The sequence below is a fragment of the Centroberyx affinis genome, unplaced genomic scaffold (genome assembly GCF_046629955.1).
Source record: "Centroberyx affinis isolate AG114_WGS23_722 - 3 ecotype Tasmania unplaced genomic scaffold, CSIRO-AGI_Caff_v1 ptg002986l_1, whole genome shotgun sequence".
Lineage (NCBI taxonomy): Eukaryota > Metazoa > Chordata > Actinopteri > Beryciformes > Berycidae > Centroberyx > Centroberyx affinis.
The window spans coordinates 350,361-365,411 of NW_027281092.1; the positions used below are offsets into that span (position 1 = coordinate 350,361).

Consider the following 15,051-nt stretch of genomic DNA (forward strand, 5'->3'; position numbering starts at 1 on the left):
TTTTATTGGTACCATACATTAATTATCAAGGGCAAAAACTAACCAAATCAAAAAAATATATATCAAACAATGATTTTTCTACAGGGTTTGCAGAAGGTACAAGTCACCATTCAAACTCAATCATAACTGTTGCTGGAAATAACTGATGGATGGAATGGAAATGTACAGAACAATAACAGAGCTTTAGCTGTATTTACAGAAAGAGACTCAGCATTGCTACCAAATATATGCCAATTGAACTTGATGTAAAGCTGGTTTTAGAAGATTTTTGGATGACTGAGGGTACCACTCTGTGGGTTATGAAAGAGACCACACAAATGAAGACAATTTTGCCAAAAACAAATAAAACCTGTGATTTCAGCCAGTAATCAAACATGAAAGTCACTGGTCAGCTAACAAATTCAGTGAGCAAATTCACTTGACATCAAGTTGAAAATGGCAGTACACAAAATCTTGATGGATGTAAAGTGAAAAATCATTCCCTGTATACATGAAATATACAAGAGAGTGAATATCTGAAGATTCCAAAATAAATAAAAATCAACAAATTAAACTGAAACATACCAAAATCACCTCTCAATGGTGCCTTTGTACCCCTGGGGTTTTGTAATTTAATTTACACAAGTTTTAAAAAAGAGGGAGGGAGGGAAGAGCAGGTGGGAAGAAAGAAGGGAAGGTTCATGAGTGTTTTTTTCTCCTTTTTTCCTTTTTTTGTTTTTCTTTACATTAGATCGGGATGGCTTTAGGTAAATCTAAGTAAGAATACATTTTATTACAGTCAGACAGAACTTTGCTACTACCTTAAATATACAAGCACAAATACACAAAAATTCAAATCTCCAAAAAGGAACAAAAAGACAAAATAAAAACATCCACACTAAATTATTTCTCTTTTATAAACATAAAAGATAAAAACAATATATTTTAGAGGGGGGAGGGATAAAAGTCCTGTGTTGCTCCTTGGTCTGTAGCTTTTCAATATTGGTAGAAAATAAAAAAGTAACAATTGAAATGAAGGAGTTTAATACAAATTAAAAAACATTCTAGGGAAATAGATACTGTATAAAAACTCTTAAAATGTGTAACTGTGTGTATGTGCATGTGTGTGTTTTAAATGCTCTCTGTTCAAAAGGATGCATCTGCTGTCGTCTAATCAGAGAGGGTTTGGGCACTAGGGGATTCAGAATCCTTCAATCATTATGTGCATGTATATATATGTGTGTGTGTGTGTGTGTGTGTGTGTGTGTGTGTGTGTGTGTGTGTATAAGACATATCCCTAGTGCCACAGAACATCTCTCCTACTAGTGTGTGAATTTCAATGGTTTAATAGGCTGGTTCTCAATTCTGGTCCACCTGCTCTGGCAAAGCCCCAATTCATGTTCACATTGACTGTTTCTCCCTCCACACACACACACACACACACACACAATACACACATACTCTAGCACACACATACACACACTCATATTCTCTCCTGACAGCCACCACATAAGTATGACTTAACGCATCAACAGTGCGGACCAGAATTGAGAGCCATGTTAAGAGGATAGGTGGGCTAGTCGTCCCTAAGCAACTTGCCACCGTCTCGAAGCCCCACTGCCACCGTCCCCTTCACCCCACCTCTTCCTACATGCATACTTCAATATGGACGACTGTCTGCACAGTTCTCCCCTACAGCAAGTCTCTGCTCCTTCCTTTTTCACATCTATCCGGTATGACGAAGAGTTGGGACACAGAGCCTAAGTATCGGGAAGTCGCTGAAATGATGAAACTTATGATACTCCCTCCGGGCTCGATTACAATGTCTGAGAAGGACGCATCGAGCCTCTGGCACTCTGAGCTCCATCGGGCTACCTGTGTCGGAGTTGTTGGACTACTCTGGGCTCTAAAGTGATGTCTGGGTAGGTGGCGGGGGCGGGGGGGGAGGGGGCGTTGCTGTTGCTCTCCTGGCTGTTGAGGGGTGGGGGCGGAGGAGTGACAGAGAGAGGGGTTGGTGTTGAGGTTGCGGGGCTCTGGGCTCTACTGCGATGCCTGTGAGGTGGGGTTGTCGCTCTTGCTCTCCTGGCTGGAGGGGGCCTTGTTGTTCCAGGGGGAGTTGGCCCCCAGCGCCGGAGAGTTGTTGAAGCTGTCCTCGTCGTCGATGCCGTTGGCCGCGTCGAACTGCGTGTTCTCCAGCCGCGTGATCAGACGCTCGTCCTCGTCGCCAAACTCCCCTCCCATCAGTGTGGGCTCTCCCACCACCATCACATCCTGCAGAGAGGAAAACCGTTATTAGCAGCAGACAGACAATAAATAGTAGGGACGTTCATGAATAATCTATCTATGAATGTCCGTCGTTGTTATATTGTTATATCAGTATATGTTGTGGTGATGAACTCGTCTCCAGTGACCTCACTGAGGGGAAACTGCTACATTTATAATGGCCACAAGAGGGAGACATATAGCTCACTGAGGAGGTTGTAGACATGGATGTATTAAAGTCAGATGTAGGTCTAAATTAAGTTTCCACACTGGGGAAAATGAAGCAAACCAGCACAAGTTCTGTCTGGATGTTTACATGTTCAACATCAAGCACTACAGTCAGTGTCATGTTCTAATTTGTCACAGGTTTGAAAATATTATCAGCAATATACTAGACCAGGAGTAGAATAGGGCAGTTGCTTTGTTTTATATCTTTTTGACAACAATTTTCCATCACCCTGTTTCAATATTTAAATTGAATTAGTTGTAGCATACCTTAGCTGTCATAAAGGAGTCAATAAAGGTATTGGTTTATGTATTGATTAAATTTGAATTTAGATGGAAGAAAGGCATCTCTCTGCTTCAAAAGTCACCTGCAAATTTATAGTTGCTTAACAGACCTGGGTCCAGCGAACATCAATCACTTGTTTGTTAACTTGAGTAAAAGTTGATCAAGAATTTTTTTTTAAATGTACATCCTTAATTAATATATAATTTCAATAGGGAGGAATGGGTGTAATGGGCCATTCTGACGGCCATTCTTCTAGGAGTGTACTTTCCATGTATATAGTATACAGCATTGCATTACATATTGTGCTGTCAAACACAATAACTATTATTTGGTGAAGAATTACACTTGCAGTGCATCGGGATTTCAAACCAATTTCACTGGTGCTCATGGGCTGGGACCTTTGTACATCCTGAGGAAGGTGTAATCTGACAGATTGGTGGTGGTGTAACTCTTTGCTCTCCAAATAAAGACATTTTATACTTGACTCACGGTTGTGCCTGGACCTTTATATACTTTCTTGACACAATATTTTTTTCTCAGTTTTTTGGTTAAGTTTGTTGCTGTTGTGATAATTGAACTTGCTTCCAGGATAAATGAAATATTTGTCTATCTATGAACAAAGTAGTAATGGTAAGTGTAATAGCAAAGTAGAGTCAGTAGATGGCACTGAGATACTCACTGGAACCTGGCTGGACAGAGGGAAGCCGCTGGCGGGGCTCTTCTTCTTGCTGTTGCTGTTGTTATTGGTTCCTCCTCCTCCACTAATGGTGCTGCCACCTGACATCTTACGCTTCCGCCGCTTGTTAGGGGCCTGTCTTGCTGGCTCAGCTAAAGAGAGGGGAAAGAAAGAGAGTTAGAAACTGCATTAACTGTGTGTGTGTGTGTGTGTCTGTACGTGTGTGTTACACCTACCTGGTGGTGCCACCATCCTCTGCCATTTCTGGAAGAGGCAGGTCTTGAGGCAGTCTCTGGGGCTGAGGCTGTACGTCTTGTGTCTGGACATCAGCTCCTGCATGGGCTCCAGAATCACACACAGCTGGAGGTGGGAGGAAAGACAGCAGGGTGGGGAGTACAAAACGTTTAGTCAGCAATGTTTATCTCCATGATAAAATACAGCAGAAAGTGTGCAGCCTTTAAGGATCCTGCCTGTGTGAACGTTTCCCCCCACTCATCCCCACTGTCTCCCTCTTTACATTTACCTTTTCTGATATAATTTCACTCTGTTTATATCTCAGTAGTACTTAGCTCACAGCCACTACTGAGTCCAAAAACCCTTAAATCTTCAGATTATGTTTGCATTGGTATTGCATCATTGCGAATACATTTCAGTCTCATTGCTGCAAAGCATGGTTGTTCTCACTATGTCTAGATGGACAGCAATAATCTAAATAAAACAATATTCTAACTAAGCTGTTAACATGGGTTGCTTACAGAACTATTCCATTAATATTCCTTTTTACATGCTACAGAGCAAAGTCCGATTAATAGGACAAAGGAGAATCACTGGAGCACACGGACAGTTCAAGCCTTTAGTGAAGGTGCAAATAGACCATAGAGCATGGTGACAGTTTCAGTCTCACCCCAAAAATGTTGGGACTTGTTTTTTCTAGTGTCAGTCATCTTTTTCCACTGTAAACAAGATCACAACCGCTGGAAGGCAGAGCCTGTGTCGCCAAGCACTTGGATTGCCACTTGTGTTGCAAAAAGCCACAAATACTCCAATAGAGAGTAATAGTTCGCTTAAGGTGTATACACGTCTAAAATGCCCTTCAATAATTCAACTAAAATCGGAATGCTCCTCATGTATTAATGCAATTATGCTTAGTCCGATTATGACCTTATTCGGGTTACGGTGATCAGAAAATGCTGTTTACATGCCAATTTCTTAATCAGAGTATTGTCTTAATCAGGTTAATATCGGATTATAGCTGTCCATGTAAAAGTAGACACTGTTATGAATGAAACATTTTACACGGGGAGGGGCAGGGTTACCAGGACGTGGGGCCAATTCGGTATCAGCCTGCGTACATTTCATAGGTCGAAATAACAAAAAGTGAACCTTGCAGTTACGGACATTTTTGCCCATGACGGAATCCTAATTCTCCAAATAATTTCCACCCAAATGTTCTTCACAAGAATAACATTATTGTGAATATGATGGATAACTTCTACAGATTAAAATGTGTAAGTCTGCTGAGAGTGTTTTAGTTTGGAGGCACTGGGGGATACAAGGCAAGTCAATTTTGACTCAAACCTTGGACAAAATTATGAATGGACTGTGTTCAACAGACAATGAAGGGGGTGAAAAAATCAACATTAGCATCATTCTTTAAGTATAATGTTGAATGTGTGCTTTACTTACTCGGAGGTAGTTAAGGGTGGAGTTGGACAGGCCACATCTTGTGATGTTCTTGGACAGCTGGTCCAGCATCTGTGGGTCCTGGGCCTGGGACATCAACAACACAAAGGTCACAAAGCTGACAGACGCACTCACACACACACACACACACACACATCAACAAACCATGTGCCTCTGCGTAGATTCCCATTCCAACTGTATATCCACTCACATGCATGGCCAGTATACTGCGGGGGATGAGTTCACGGTGTTGTCTGATGCTGAAGTGCCACGTCTTTATCCTCATCATGTCGTCAAACATGAACTCCAGGTACAAGCGCCCCTCCACACACACCTGCGGCAGGTCAGAGGACTGAGGTCAGTATATAACGAAGGAACTGTAAATGTGATGCAGAGACTGTTGTACTTTCTGTGGCACAAAGAGAAGTACGAGTTACAGATTTAAGGCAAAAGTTGCAGGTTTAAGAGAGGGGTAAGCTGCGGGAATGAAAGCGCTTAAGAAAAACTGTCAAACTATCAGTTTGACAGTTTACAACCACAGTACCCAGTAATCTTAAACTGGCTTTTTAGAAATTTATTCCAGCAACACCTTGCTTCACGTTCATACCACTACATACGCAGTTAAGGGTTAAAGTGGTTGGCATCTTCACAGTAGTTGCTGCAGGGCGTTACACATTCTCTTTCCCACCCAGATTTTAGCGTTGGCCTTTCAGTCACATGTCCACTTCTTTTTGGTTGTGTGACAACACTTAGGCTCAGGGTGGAGCAACTTGCATATGGGTGGCCCAGTACACCCAGTACACCCTTAATTTGCAAGTGATCTGTATTTGATACTGTTTGTGTAACACATAGACGATTACTAGGCCCAGGGTTCCCGCACCTTTTCACTGATGAAAAAACTGATGAAATCAAAACTTTCCCATGACCCTTGTCAAATTTCCGTGACCACATTTGAATGGGTCTGAATTAAAATGTAACCATCAACTACACTAACTTTAAGCATTAGTTTATTTTTCACTTTAAAAGCAAGGATTATAATACTATTTTAACTCTGTCAACAAAAAACAGTCAGCAACCACCAATATTTTCCTCCAACAGGGAGGTCTAGACTGTTTCAGAGCCAGTCACAGCTTTTTGTGACATTTGACAGTATTCAAGAAAAAAAACCTCATTAAATTCACAAATAAAATTTCATGACTTTTCCAAAACTTTTCTCCCTTTTATCATTTTTCATAACTTCTTCAGGACTGGAAAATGCAAATTTAAAATTCCACTACTTCCAGGAGTGTGGGAACCCTGTGGGCCATATGAAAAAATGAGAAAGACAGACATGGACATACACACACACCTGTGTGAACATGGGCTTGCCATTCTGGGTGACCATGGTGCACTGATCACAGTCAAGGGAGACAAAGTTATTGTGGAAGGACTCCTTGGGATGTTTCAGCACATAGTAGAGCTCAGTGGCACCCCCCTCGAATATACTCCGGAAGTACCTCGGAATCAACGTCCGGCCAATTGCTGGAGAGGAGGGGAGAAAACACAGGAAGTATGAGAAGAAGACGACATTACCATATTGTGCAGTATATTTGTGGTTGCAGGACCTTATATTAAGAGGACAGAATGCTACGGAAAGAGAAAGGGGTGAGGCGTGTGCATGTGTGCCAAAGTTAATATGTTCCTGTGATTTTGTTTCTTACTGTAGCGTTTGGGTCCGTCCTCCAGACAGAAAGTAATGGTCAACATGGCGTCATCCTCGAAGAACTCTGTAGTAAATGCATCCCACCACAGGTTGTCACACTCCTACAGCGTGGAGAGGGGGGGAAATCAATCAATCATCAGTTACCAAAATAGTTTTCCATGTGGTTTTGTGTGTGTGCATGTGTCTGTGTGTGCATACCTCTGTCCAGTTCTGTAGCCGTTTGTTGAGTTCAAATATTCTGTAGTCTGTCTGGTTGCCATATGGTGTGTGCCTCCTGAACACCACAGAAAGCCAGGAGGAGCAGAGAGGAGCAGAGCACAAAAAGGACAGCGGATGAGAAGAGGGGGGGCATTAACTCATGGCAATATGACAGATATGAGTGAACCCAAAAAATATCCTGGTCGCGGCACTGTCTGAGCTCAGCAGAGTGGCTCCCATACTTTTAGGTCTGTTTCACAACCTAGTTTAGCCTTATCATAGACTAAATGCAAAATCTCTATTGAAAGTGAGATAAGAACCCAGCTTGACACAGCCTTATCTGTACTTGGGGTATTGCCTTTTTCACACCAGTTAGAGATAATGGAAGGTAATGTGGTCTTACCCTATTCCTGGCTCCAGGTATGTGGGAGGGTACATCGGGGTGGGACTGGAGAAACAAGAGTCAGAGAGGGAGAGAGAGAAGAGAGAGAGGGAGAGAGCAGAGAGATTATTAAAAGGTTATGATGCTAATATGCCCCCCTCTAGGAGCTAGTCTGTCTTCCTGGGATCCTGGGACACTAGCCAAACATGGCACAAATTGGATGATAGAGGGAGACACAGTAAATGACACAACACCTCTGAATACACACACACACACACACCAACTGCATCTGACAAGCTCACTGCAAAGAAACAAGCAGTGGCGCACAGTACACACTTTCCAGACTCTTAACCGTCAACACAGGTATATCCCCCAGCCATTTCCAGCCACAGAAGAAATCAAATCAAGTTTATTGCTACTTGGAGTTTTCATACAAGCTCATAACATACAGTGTGCAAAAATACAGAAGCCTATACAGGATGTTTAAAAGACTAGACTCGTAAAAAGTTAAGAGTACCTGCTGAATTCCTGGTAAAGCGTTAAAAGCCTGGTCCTAGAGTTAACATAATCAAGTAGTTTTGCCCTATTGATTTTAAATGCAGACACTGCACTTTAACTGCTGTAAAACCAGAGTGCAATAACACCACAACTAACACCACCACAACACAACATGTATGAAACAGCAGCAACAGATATAGGCTGCTCCGCTTCCTGTTGGCTTGATCTGACACGAGAGGCTAACCGCCTGTCCAGAGCTGACTCAGCAAGACAGACACTCACCCAAACTCACTCAGCAGACACACACCCACACACACAGACACAAAACTCACCCCACGTCTCTGTCCAGCATGGTGCCGGGGTGGAAGGGGGGAAAGGCGCTACCGTTGGGGGGCTCCTTGGGGGAGTACAGCTTGAACGACTTGGAGGAACAGCCTGGAAGAGAGGTGAGGAGAGGACACAGCTTAGAAACAACACAAATGAGAGAACATGAAAACATGGTTTGTACGCTCGCTGAACTTGTCTGCTTTACAATGGTTCGCCCGTATGCTGGCAAAATATACCGTATTCTTCACTGTACCCATACATTTTTGGAGGGACACTTCAAAGAATGACTGCATCACGTGAGGGTGAATGCACGTGCAGCCCGAGATAGCCAGTATGGCCCAGTTTCAGTTGGCTGCACTCATTCACAGGTCATCCCCAATACACCATTCTTGTTGCATGAAGGCACAAAACACCCATGTGATGAGGAGAGATCTTCCTTTTCAGAATGTGATCCATCACCCTCCAACTGGTCTGCCTTAACTCTCCCTAAATAACATCCTAAGGTCTATCAAACACCAACAGCCCAATACTGACCCCATTCACACACACAGACAAAAACTGATGAATCCCTCTCTCTCTCTCACACACACACACAGCTCCGCCTCCTCCTCTACTCTAATTGCCCAGCTCTACTATAAAGGCCATCCAGGCGTGGCGGCCGCTAGGTCACGACCTCTGCCGTCGCCACGGCGAGGCCCCGCCTCATTAATGTCCCCCCCGTCTTGTCTCTGCATATTAAACATCTCACTGACACTCTGTGTGTATGTGTGTGATACAGAGATACAGACTGACAGTGAGGAATAAGTTGGAGTTAAATTAACAGAAATTGCTATTCAACCAAGCAGAGGAGAACAGTGATTTGAGAACATTGCAACAATGTGATCTATCCATTTTAATTATATAGCCACACTTGAGAGAGAAATACCATCTCCTGAGTGAAAATAGGCAAATGAACTGACTCTTTTGACACTGTATTATTTCTCAAAGGTCTTCTGCTGTACTACATAATAACAAATATGCAGAGAGGGTCATACGAACACACACACAAAAAGTGGTGAGAGGGACAGGTAGCCTAACTCTAGGATAAATCTTCAAACACACACTCATACATGTGCAGTTAGGTCTCTTAAAATCTTTCGTATTCACAGCCATTTAAAAGCAAGCCTCAAATTAGGATATATCTAACAGACAAGTTTCTGTTCTCTTTAGTAACAGGTCAGTTCTGTATCATCACATATATAGGCCGGCCTGTTGGTAAGGAGAGAGGTCATGCCTGTGTTGACCTACCACACTACTGGCTTCAATTCTAACATGATTGCTATGTATAACAGTGGCCACAAATCCTGCCATACCTCATAATACGCCTAGAGGTAAATCAGAAGGAAATGTATTCAAATAAATAAATGAAGAAAAGTTTTGCCAGGAAGTCAAGTGCATCTTTAAAACAAGAATCACATCCATCACATGGCAAAAAACAACTTAGCCATGACCCATCCATTTAAAGCCCTGCCTTCATTCTGTGTAAAAACAAGTTGTTTACTGTGTGAGCCCACAATGATGCCTGCATCACCAGAGGAAAACAAATGGGCTGATAAATAAATAAATAATCGATGGTTATGTGTCCATTAGTTGTTGAGAGCTCCATTAGCTCCTTTCCCCTCCTGTTAGTGGTTAATGACAGGCCGTCACAATCACATCAGCTAGACTCCACTTCCTCTACTGGGAATCATGCTCTTCCCTCCATCTCACAAAATACATACATACACACACATATACACACACACTTACTTCCTGGCCTTGAGTGATGCGTTGCATGACGGTAACCAACGTTAACCAACTTTCAGAGCAAATTTGACAGTCAAAGCTAAATGACGAGTGCCATGGATGGTGTACACAAATCTGACATTAGCTTTCAGCTGTATTCCATAAACACTTGGAAATTGCCTCGAAATAATAATAACCTTTCATTGTTTCTCGACTCCAACCACTCCAGACTGCCACCATGATTGCTAAGACTAGGAGTCTCATATCAAAACGGAATAGGGGATATTATACCATTGGCTCTTTACACAATTGGCGTGGAGTATTGGATATTGTAGACTTTAACACCAACTGAGTAGTTTATAACGATAATAGATAGACCATATTTGGCATAGAGTTATCTGGCTACAATGGCAATTAGAAAGGGAGCAAGCGTATACTGCTAGCACCTAGTTAGCTACGTTACAACGCTGAACACAGGTGATTTGGGTGCGCTAGCTATTTTATGCCAACCAACAGTAACTTACAAGACTGCCACTGAAACACACACCAAACATCGTAAACAACTGTAACACTTTCAATCGCCAAAACGCTGATTGCACACAACATTGCCATATAGGCCCGCAGGGCACACAGCCCTGCCAGGCTAACGTTAGCAAGCTGGTAGTATCCAGTTAGCTACTGTTAGCTATGTTGCTAACATCTTAGCGTTAAAACCTTTTTTAGTGAGAAAGCACCGAAATAAGACGAGAAACTACAACCGGGTAGCACGTAAATGTATATTTGATAGCTACAGTAGCTAGACATATCAGTCAGAGCGTGTGTTTCAGAAAACCGACCCTTTACCTGCTAAGAAGTCCTATCAGAAAATTGATGTTTACAGATCCGTGATGATAGACCGTGTGTACGCTCCGTGCGTAAAAACGGATAGGCCCGCTGGACGGCGGTTGGCTGGACGCAACGTACCAACCAATACGTCCCACTGAATTGGAATAAAAAAAAATCTTCTCAAGTCGCGAAGGTTGAAAAGAAAGAAACCTAGATTGCGGGAGTCAGTCGGTTATGTTTTGTCCCGCATGAGGCCTTGTCAGTAGGCTGAAGCCTGCTGTGGGTTTACATACGGACCCCGATGAGCCCTTTGTTCACGGGAGGACATGAACAATAGCTGTAGGCCCTCCTCCTCTCCCTCTGCAATGCATTTGCTCCTCTCTCCTCTCTGTCGCTGGAAGGGGCGAGCACCGTCAGCCGCCCTCTCCCCTTTCTCTCTCTCCCTCCCCCCACTCCAGTGCACAACTGCACATAAAGCTTGTCTGGTAAGCATTTTTTTCCTCCGTGCATCTTCCTTATAACTGACACAGACGAAAATTGGCCTAATACAGCCGAGTATAAGTGTATGGGAAGAGGTACGGCCGACCATAATGTTGACTGCAATTTGGGTTGATGTTGGCCTAATTAGTGCACATCAGCTCACTGCAAACAACTGAATTGAGACATGCATGCAGTGACAGCCGAGACACCCTGAAAGACGTCCCGAGTCAGATGGCATCAGTGCTCCATGCAATGGCCTATAAAGCTGATTCAGCAGCCTGAGCATCAGTCAGCCAGTCAGCCATTGGCATGTAGCAACAAACCAAAACTTCTGTGAAATCAGCTTTCAAAGATTGGGCTTGTTTACTGTGCCTTAACTGAACTGTCTCCAAGGTAGGCCAGTAAATCCATTACCACTGGGAATCATGCTCTCTCTCTCTCTCTCTCTCTCTCTCTCTCTCTCTCTCTCTCTCTCTCTCTCTCTCTCTCTCTCTCTCTCTCTCTCTCTCTCACACACACACACACAGGAAGCACTAAGCCACACACACACGGGAAGCACTAAGCCAAAAGGAGAATCCCATAGACCTCTAAATCTGCTTAAATCGCCTCAAATTATAATCAGATATTCAGATAGCAGCCAGAGAGAGGACCCACCCATATGGCCAAAGTTGGGATATAAAAAGCACAAGTATTAGGTCAGGAGTTTGTGTGTGTGTGTGTGTGTGTGTGTGTGTGTGAGAGAGAGGGAGAGAGAGAGAGAATGAATACATGTGTTTCATAATATTTGCTAATTTGATATACAGTATAATCCTGAAGGGAGGAATGGCAGGGGTTCCCTAAGTTTTTTGGCTGGTGATCCCATATCAAGGTTGTAAATTTCCTTCCCTTTGAAACACATAACAAACTGAGGGTCTTTCACATGCTTCTGATTCTTATTTTTATTTTTAGATTTTTTTTGGTATTTCTGCTTTAGAGAGGGATGGGAGAGAGAGAGGGGGATGACATGCAACAAGGGTCCCAGGCTGGATTTGAACCCCGGACGTCACGCTCCAGCGCCCCAGCCAACTGAGCCACCAGGATGCCCCATGCTTCTGATTTTTAAACTATATAAAAATAACATAGTGTTTCATAAATTATTTATTCACAAATGAAGCTGCTCTTGTGAGCTGCTCTATGACAACGGTTTACAGGCTGCAAGGCTTTCACAGAGGCTGCTGTGCATCTAAACAACAGTGTTGAAAGGTAATATTTATATTATATTATATTACATTGATATTATAGGAAATATGAAGTCATTTTTGTGTAAGGGGAATTTTTTCTAGGGGCACAATTTCGAATAATGGGACCCAGAGATAAAAGTTGGATAAACTGCAGGCGCTTTCATTTTAAATTGTAATTCTATTCCAAATCTCTATATAGCAGAACATCATTACCTGAAGCAGTGTTTCCTGTACAATTTTTTTGCAAATGTGGGTGTGGGAGTAATTTTGGTTTGGAGACCCAGGTTCGCTCCTGGGCACATTTCCAACGATCAGTTCCACTAGTTGTTGCAGTTGAAGAATTTGGATATTACTAGCATGATTAATGGACAGTTACGCTCATGATATGTGGGCTTTTGCACTGTAAATGTAATTGGGCAGGACATTAAGGCCAGATGATTTTCATTGTATGTCAAGTCAAGTTTATTTCTCAAGCCCTTCATCACAACCGTGTCTTAAAGGACTTCACAGAGAACAAGCCTTCCTATATCTAACTAACAAACAATAGGCTAAATCACAAAACAAAATGATGCAATACAGTATGCAACAAATAAAATACAAGGAAACAAAACAAAGCACAAGACACAAAATAGCATGTTGTAAGATAAACTCTACCAAACCTACATAGCTGAGCCTAACCGGCACCACCAACCTTAGAAACTCACTGAAGACAAGGAAAAACTCCCAAGAAAAACCTTATAAGGAAAAACAAAAGGAAGAGCCCGTGGGTGCAGCAATTCAAAGAGGGATTCCCTACCAGGAGAGCTGAGCGTGCAATAGGTGCCGGGACAAAACAATAAAATGCTCAATGACAACGAGATAAGAAAACAAATAAGACAAAGACAAACATGATGTATGTACATTTTTCTAGCTGTGGGGGTGATTCTCCAGCTGCGGAGATGGATGGTGTAATTTATCATCTGAATTTTATGCCGACAATCATTTTGTAAGACTAGGTGACACTTTTTCATAATGTTTTGACAAAACTCTTCCATCTTTTCATCTGCAAAATAAACATGGCAACTCAAACGTGGACCCCTTCAACTTCTATACCAATGATATAATCTGAACCTGCGTGGGGTCCCGACCCCAAGGTTGGGTAAAGTCTGAAATATGGTGAAGTGAGGTGACTCCTCAACCCAGACGTGTAACGAGGATAAGCTGATCTTAGACCTGTCTCTCACACCCGCAGCAACAAAGATGCTCGGACTGAGTTTATGTATATTGGTCTGACCGTGGTAAGCCTGTGACATGAGCACTTCACAGCTCATGAGGTTTCTGTCACTCTTCCGCCAACATCTTTGTGTGTGTAGTACCAGGGGGAGGTGTAGTCAGTAGTGGCTTAGAGTGTCTGTTGTGGGTGACTTATGTGGATTTGCCTATCTTACATTCACTGGCCCTTGTAACCATGGCAACGCGAGCAGTCAATGCTGTCACAACTGGAGAGAGGCTAAGAATCATCCATGGAAATGGACACACAAGGGTTAATCCTGTGTGTGTGTGTGTGTGTGCCTGTGTGTGCCTGTGTGTGTGTGTCTCTCCAAAGCTCACCCATTGAAATGGTACATGACAGGGGTTAATCCCCAGTGTGTGTGTGTTTGTGTGTGTGTGTGTGTGTGTGTGGTGGGGGTGACAGGGAGGCGGGGGTGGGAGGTGTGTCAGGATAAGGCTTGAAGGGCTTACACACACCGTCTCTTTCGCTCTCAGGCATAGGGCAGGCCTTATCTTCAACCAGCACCCCAACCAGCAAGTCTCACACACACATACACACATGCACACACACACACACACACACAACTGCCTAACCTTCGCCACCTAGCCTCATTTCCGAACATGTGCAGCCGCACATTCACACCTAAAGCCATAAATCCATGTATAATAAGTGATTAAGGCTGGAGCGTGTGGCCGCTGAATAAACTCCATGTGCACTGTATGATGTTTTCAGCAAGCTTACAGTTAAACCCAGAAGTGCAACTTGGTTCAATCACCTTTGTCAAAGTTGTTAAAAAAAAAAAACTTTTACAGCATTTCTCTGGACAGCAATAAAGCCAAAGAGATATAACAATAAAAACAATGAAAAGTTTTCTTTTTACACCTCAGGGTGATACTTTTCTGTTAGGTTGCTGAACAAACTGTGAGAAAGACAGAAAGTAAAAGGTCAGCAAGAGAGACTTACCTGCTTCAGTATCTAGCTGTTCTGACATCGCCATTTTGTCACCCACTAATGCACTTGCACACCGCTTTACTGATCTAACTAAAATATTGTGTTCTGTTTCTCTCTTTGTCCCTCTCTCTCTCTCTCTCTCTCTCTCTCTCTCTCTCTCTCTCTGTGTTTCCACCTCTCTCTCTCTCTCTCTCTCTCTCTCTCTCTCTTTCTCTTTCTCTATGATATCTCCCATGTCCAGACTGTCAGGCTCAGGGGCACAAGGAGGGGGAGTAGGATGCCTACAGTAAGTGTGTTTTGTGTGTGTGTGTGAGTGTGTGTGCATCTGTGCACACGCACCA

General features: G+C 43.1%; 1 protein-coding gene across 1 annotated transcript; it reads right to left on the reverse strand.

Moving 5' to 3' along the window:
• LOC139658936 (LIM domain-binding protein 1) lies at window positions 1–14,838 on the reverse strand. Its single transcript, XM_071537129.1, has 11 exons — window positions 14,723–14,838; window positions 8,224–8,326; window positions 7,415–7,459; window positions 7,012–7,087; window positions 6,812–6,914; window positions 6,460–6,632; window positions 5,323–5,445; window positions 5,115–5,198; window positions 3,665–3,788; window positions 3,432–3,580; window positions 1–2,250 (listed from the first exon to the last, which is right to left on the reverse strand). The coding sequence occupies exons 1-11, from the start codon at window positions 14,754–14,756 to the stop codon at window positions 2,020–2,022; spliced, it is 1,245 nt and encodes a 414-aa protein (XP_071393230.1). The 5' UTR covers window positions 14,757–14,838; the 3' UTR covers window positions 1–2,019.
• Window positions 14,839–15,051: the final 213 nt, after the last annotated feature.

Bases quoted from the DNA above. Each gene is read 5' to 3' on its own strand.
- LOC139658936 (XM_071537129.1), bottom strand. From the start codon at position 14,756: ATGGCGATGTCAGAACAGCTAGATACTGAAGCAG. The intron at 7,088-7,414 runs GTAAGACCACAT...TGTGGTGTTCAG, and splicing joins TACCTGGAGCCAGGAATAGG to GAGGCACACACCATATGGCA. The intron at 2,251-3,431 runs GTGAGTATCTCA...TCCTCTCTGCAG, and splicing joins CTCTGTCCAGCCAGGTTCCA to GATGTGATGGTGGTGGGAGA.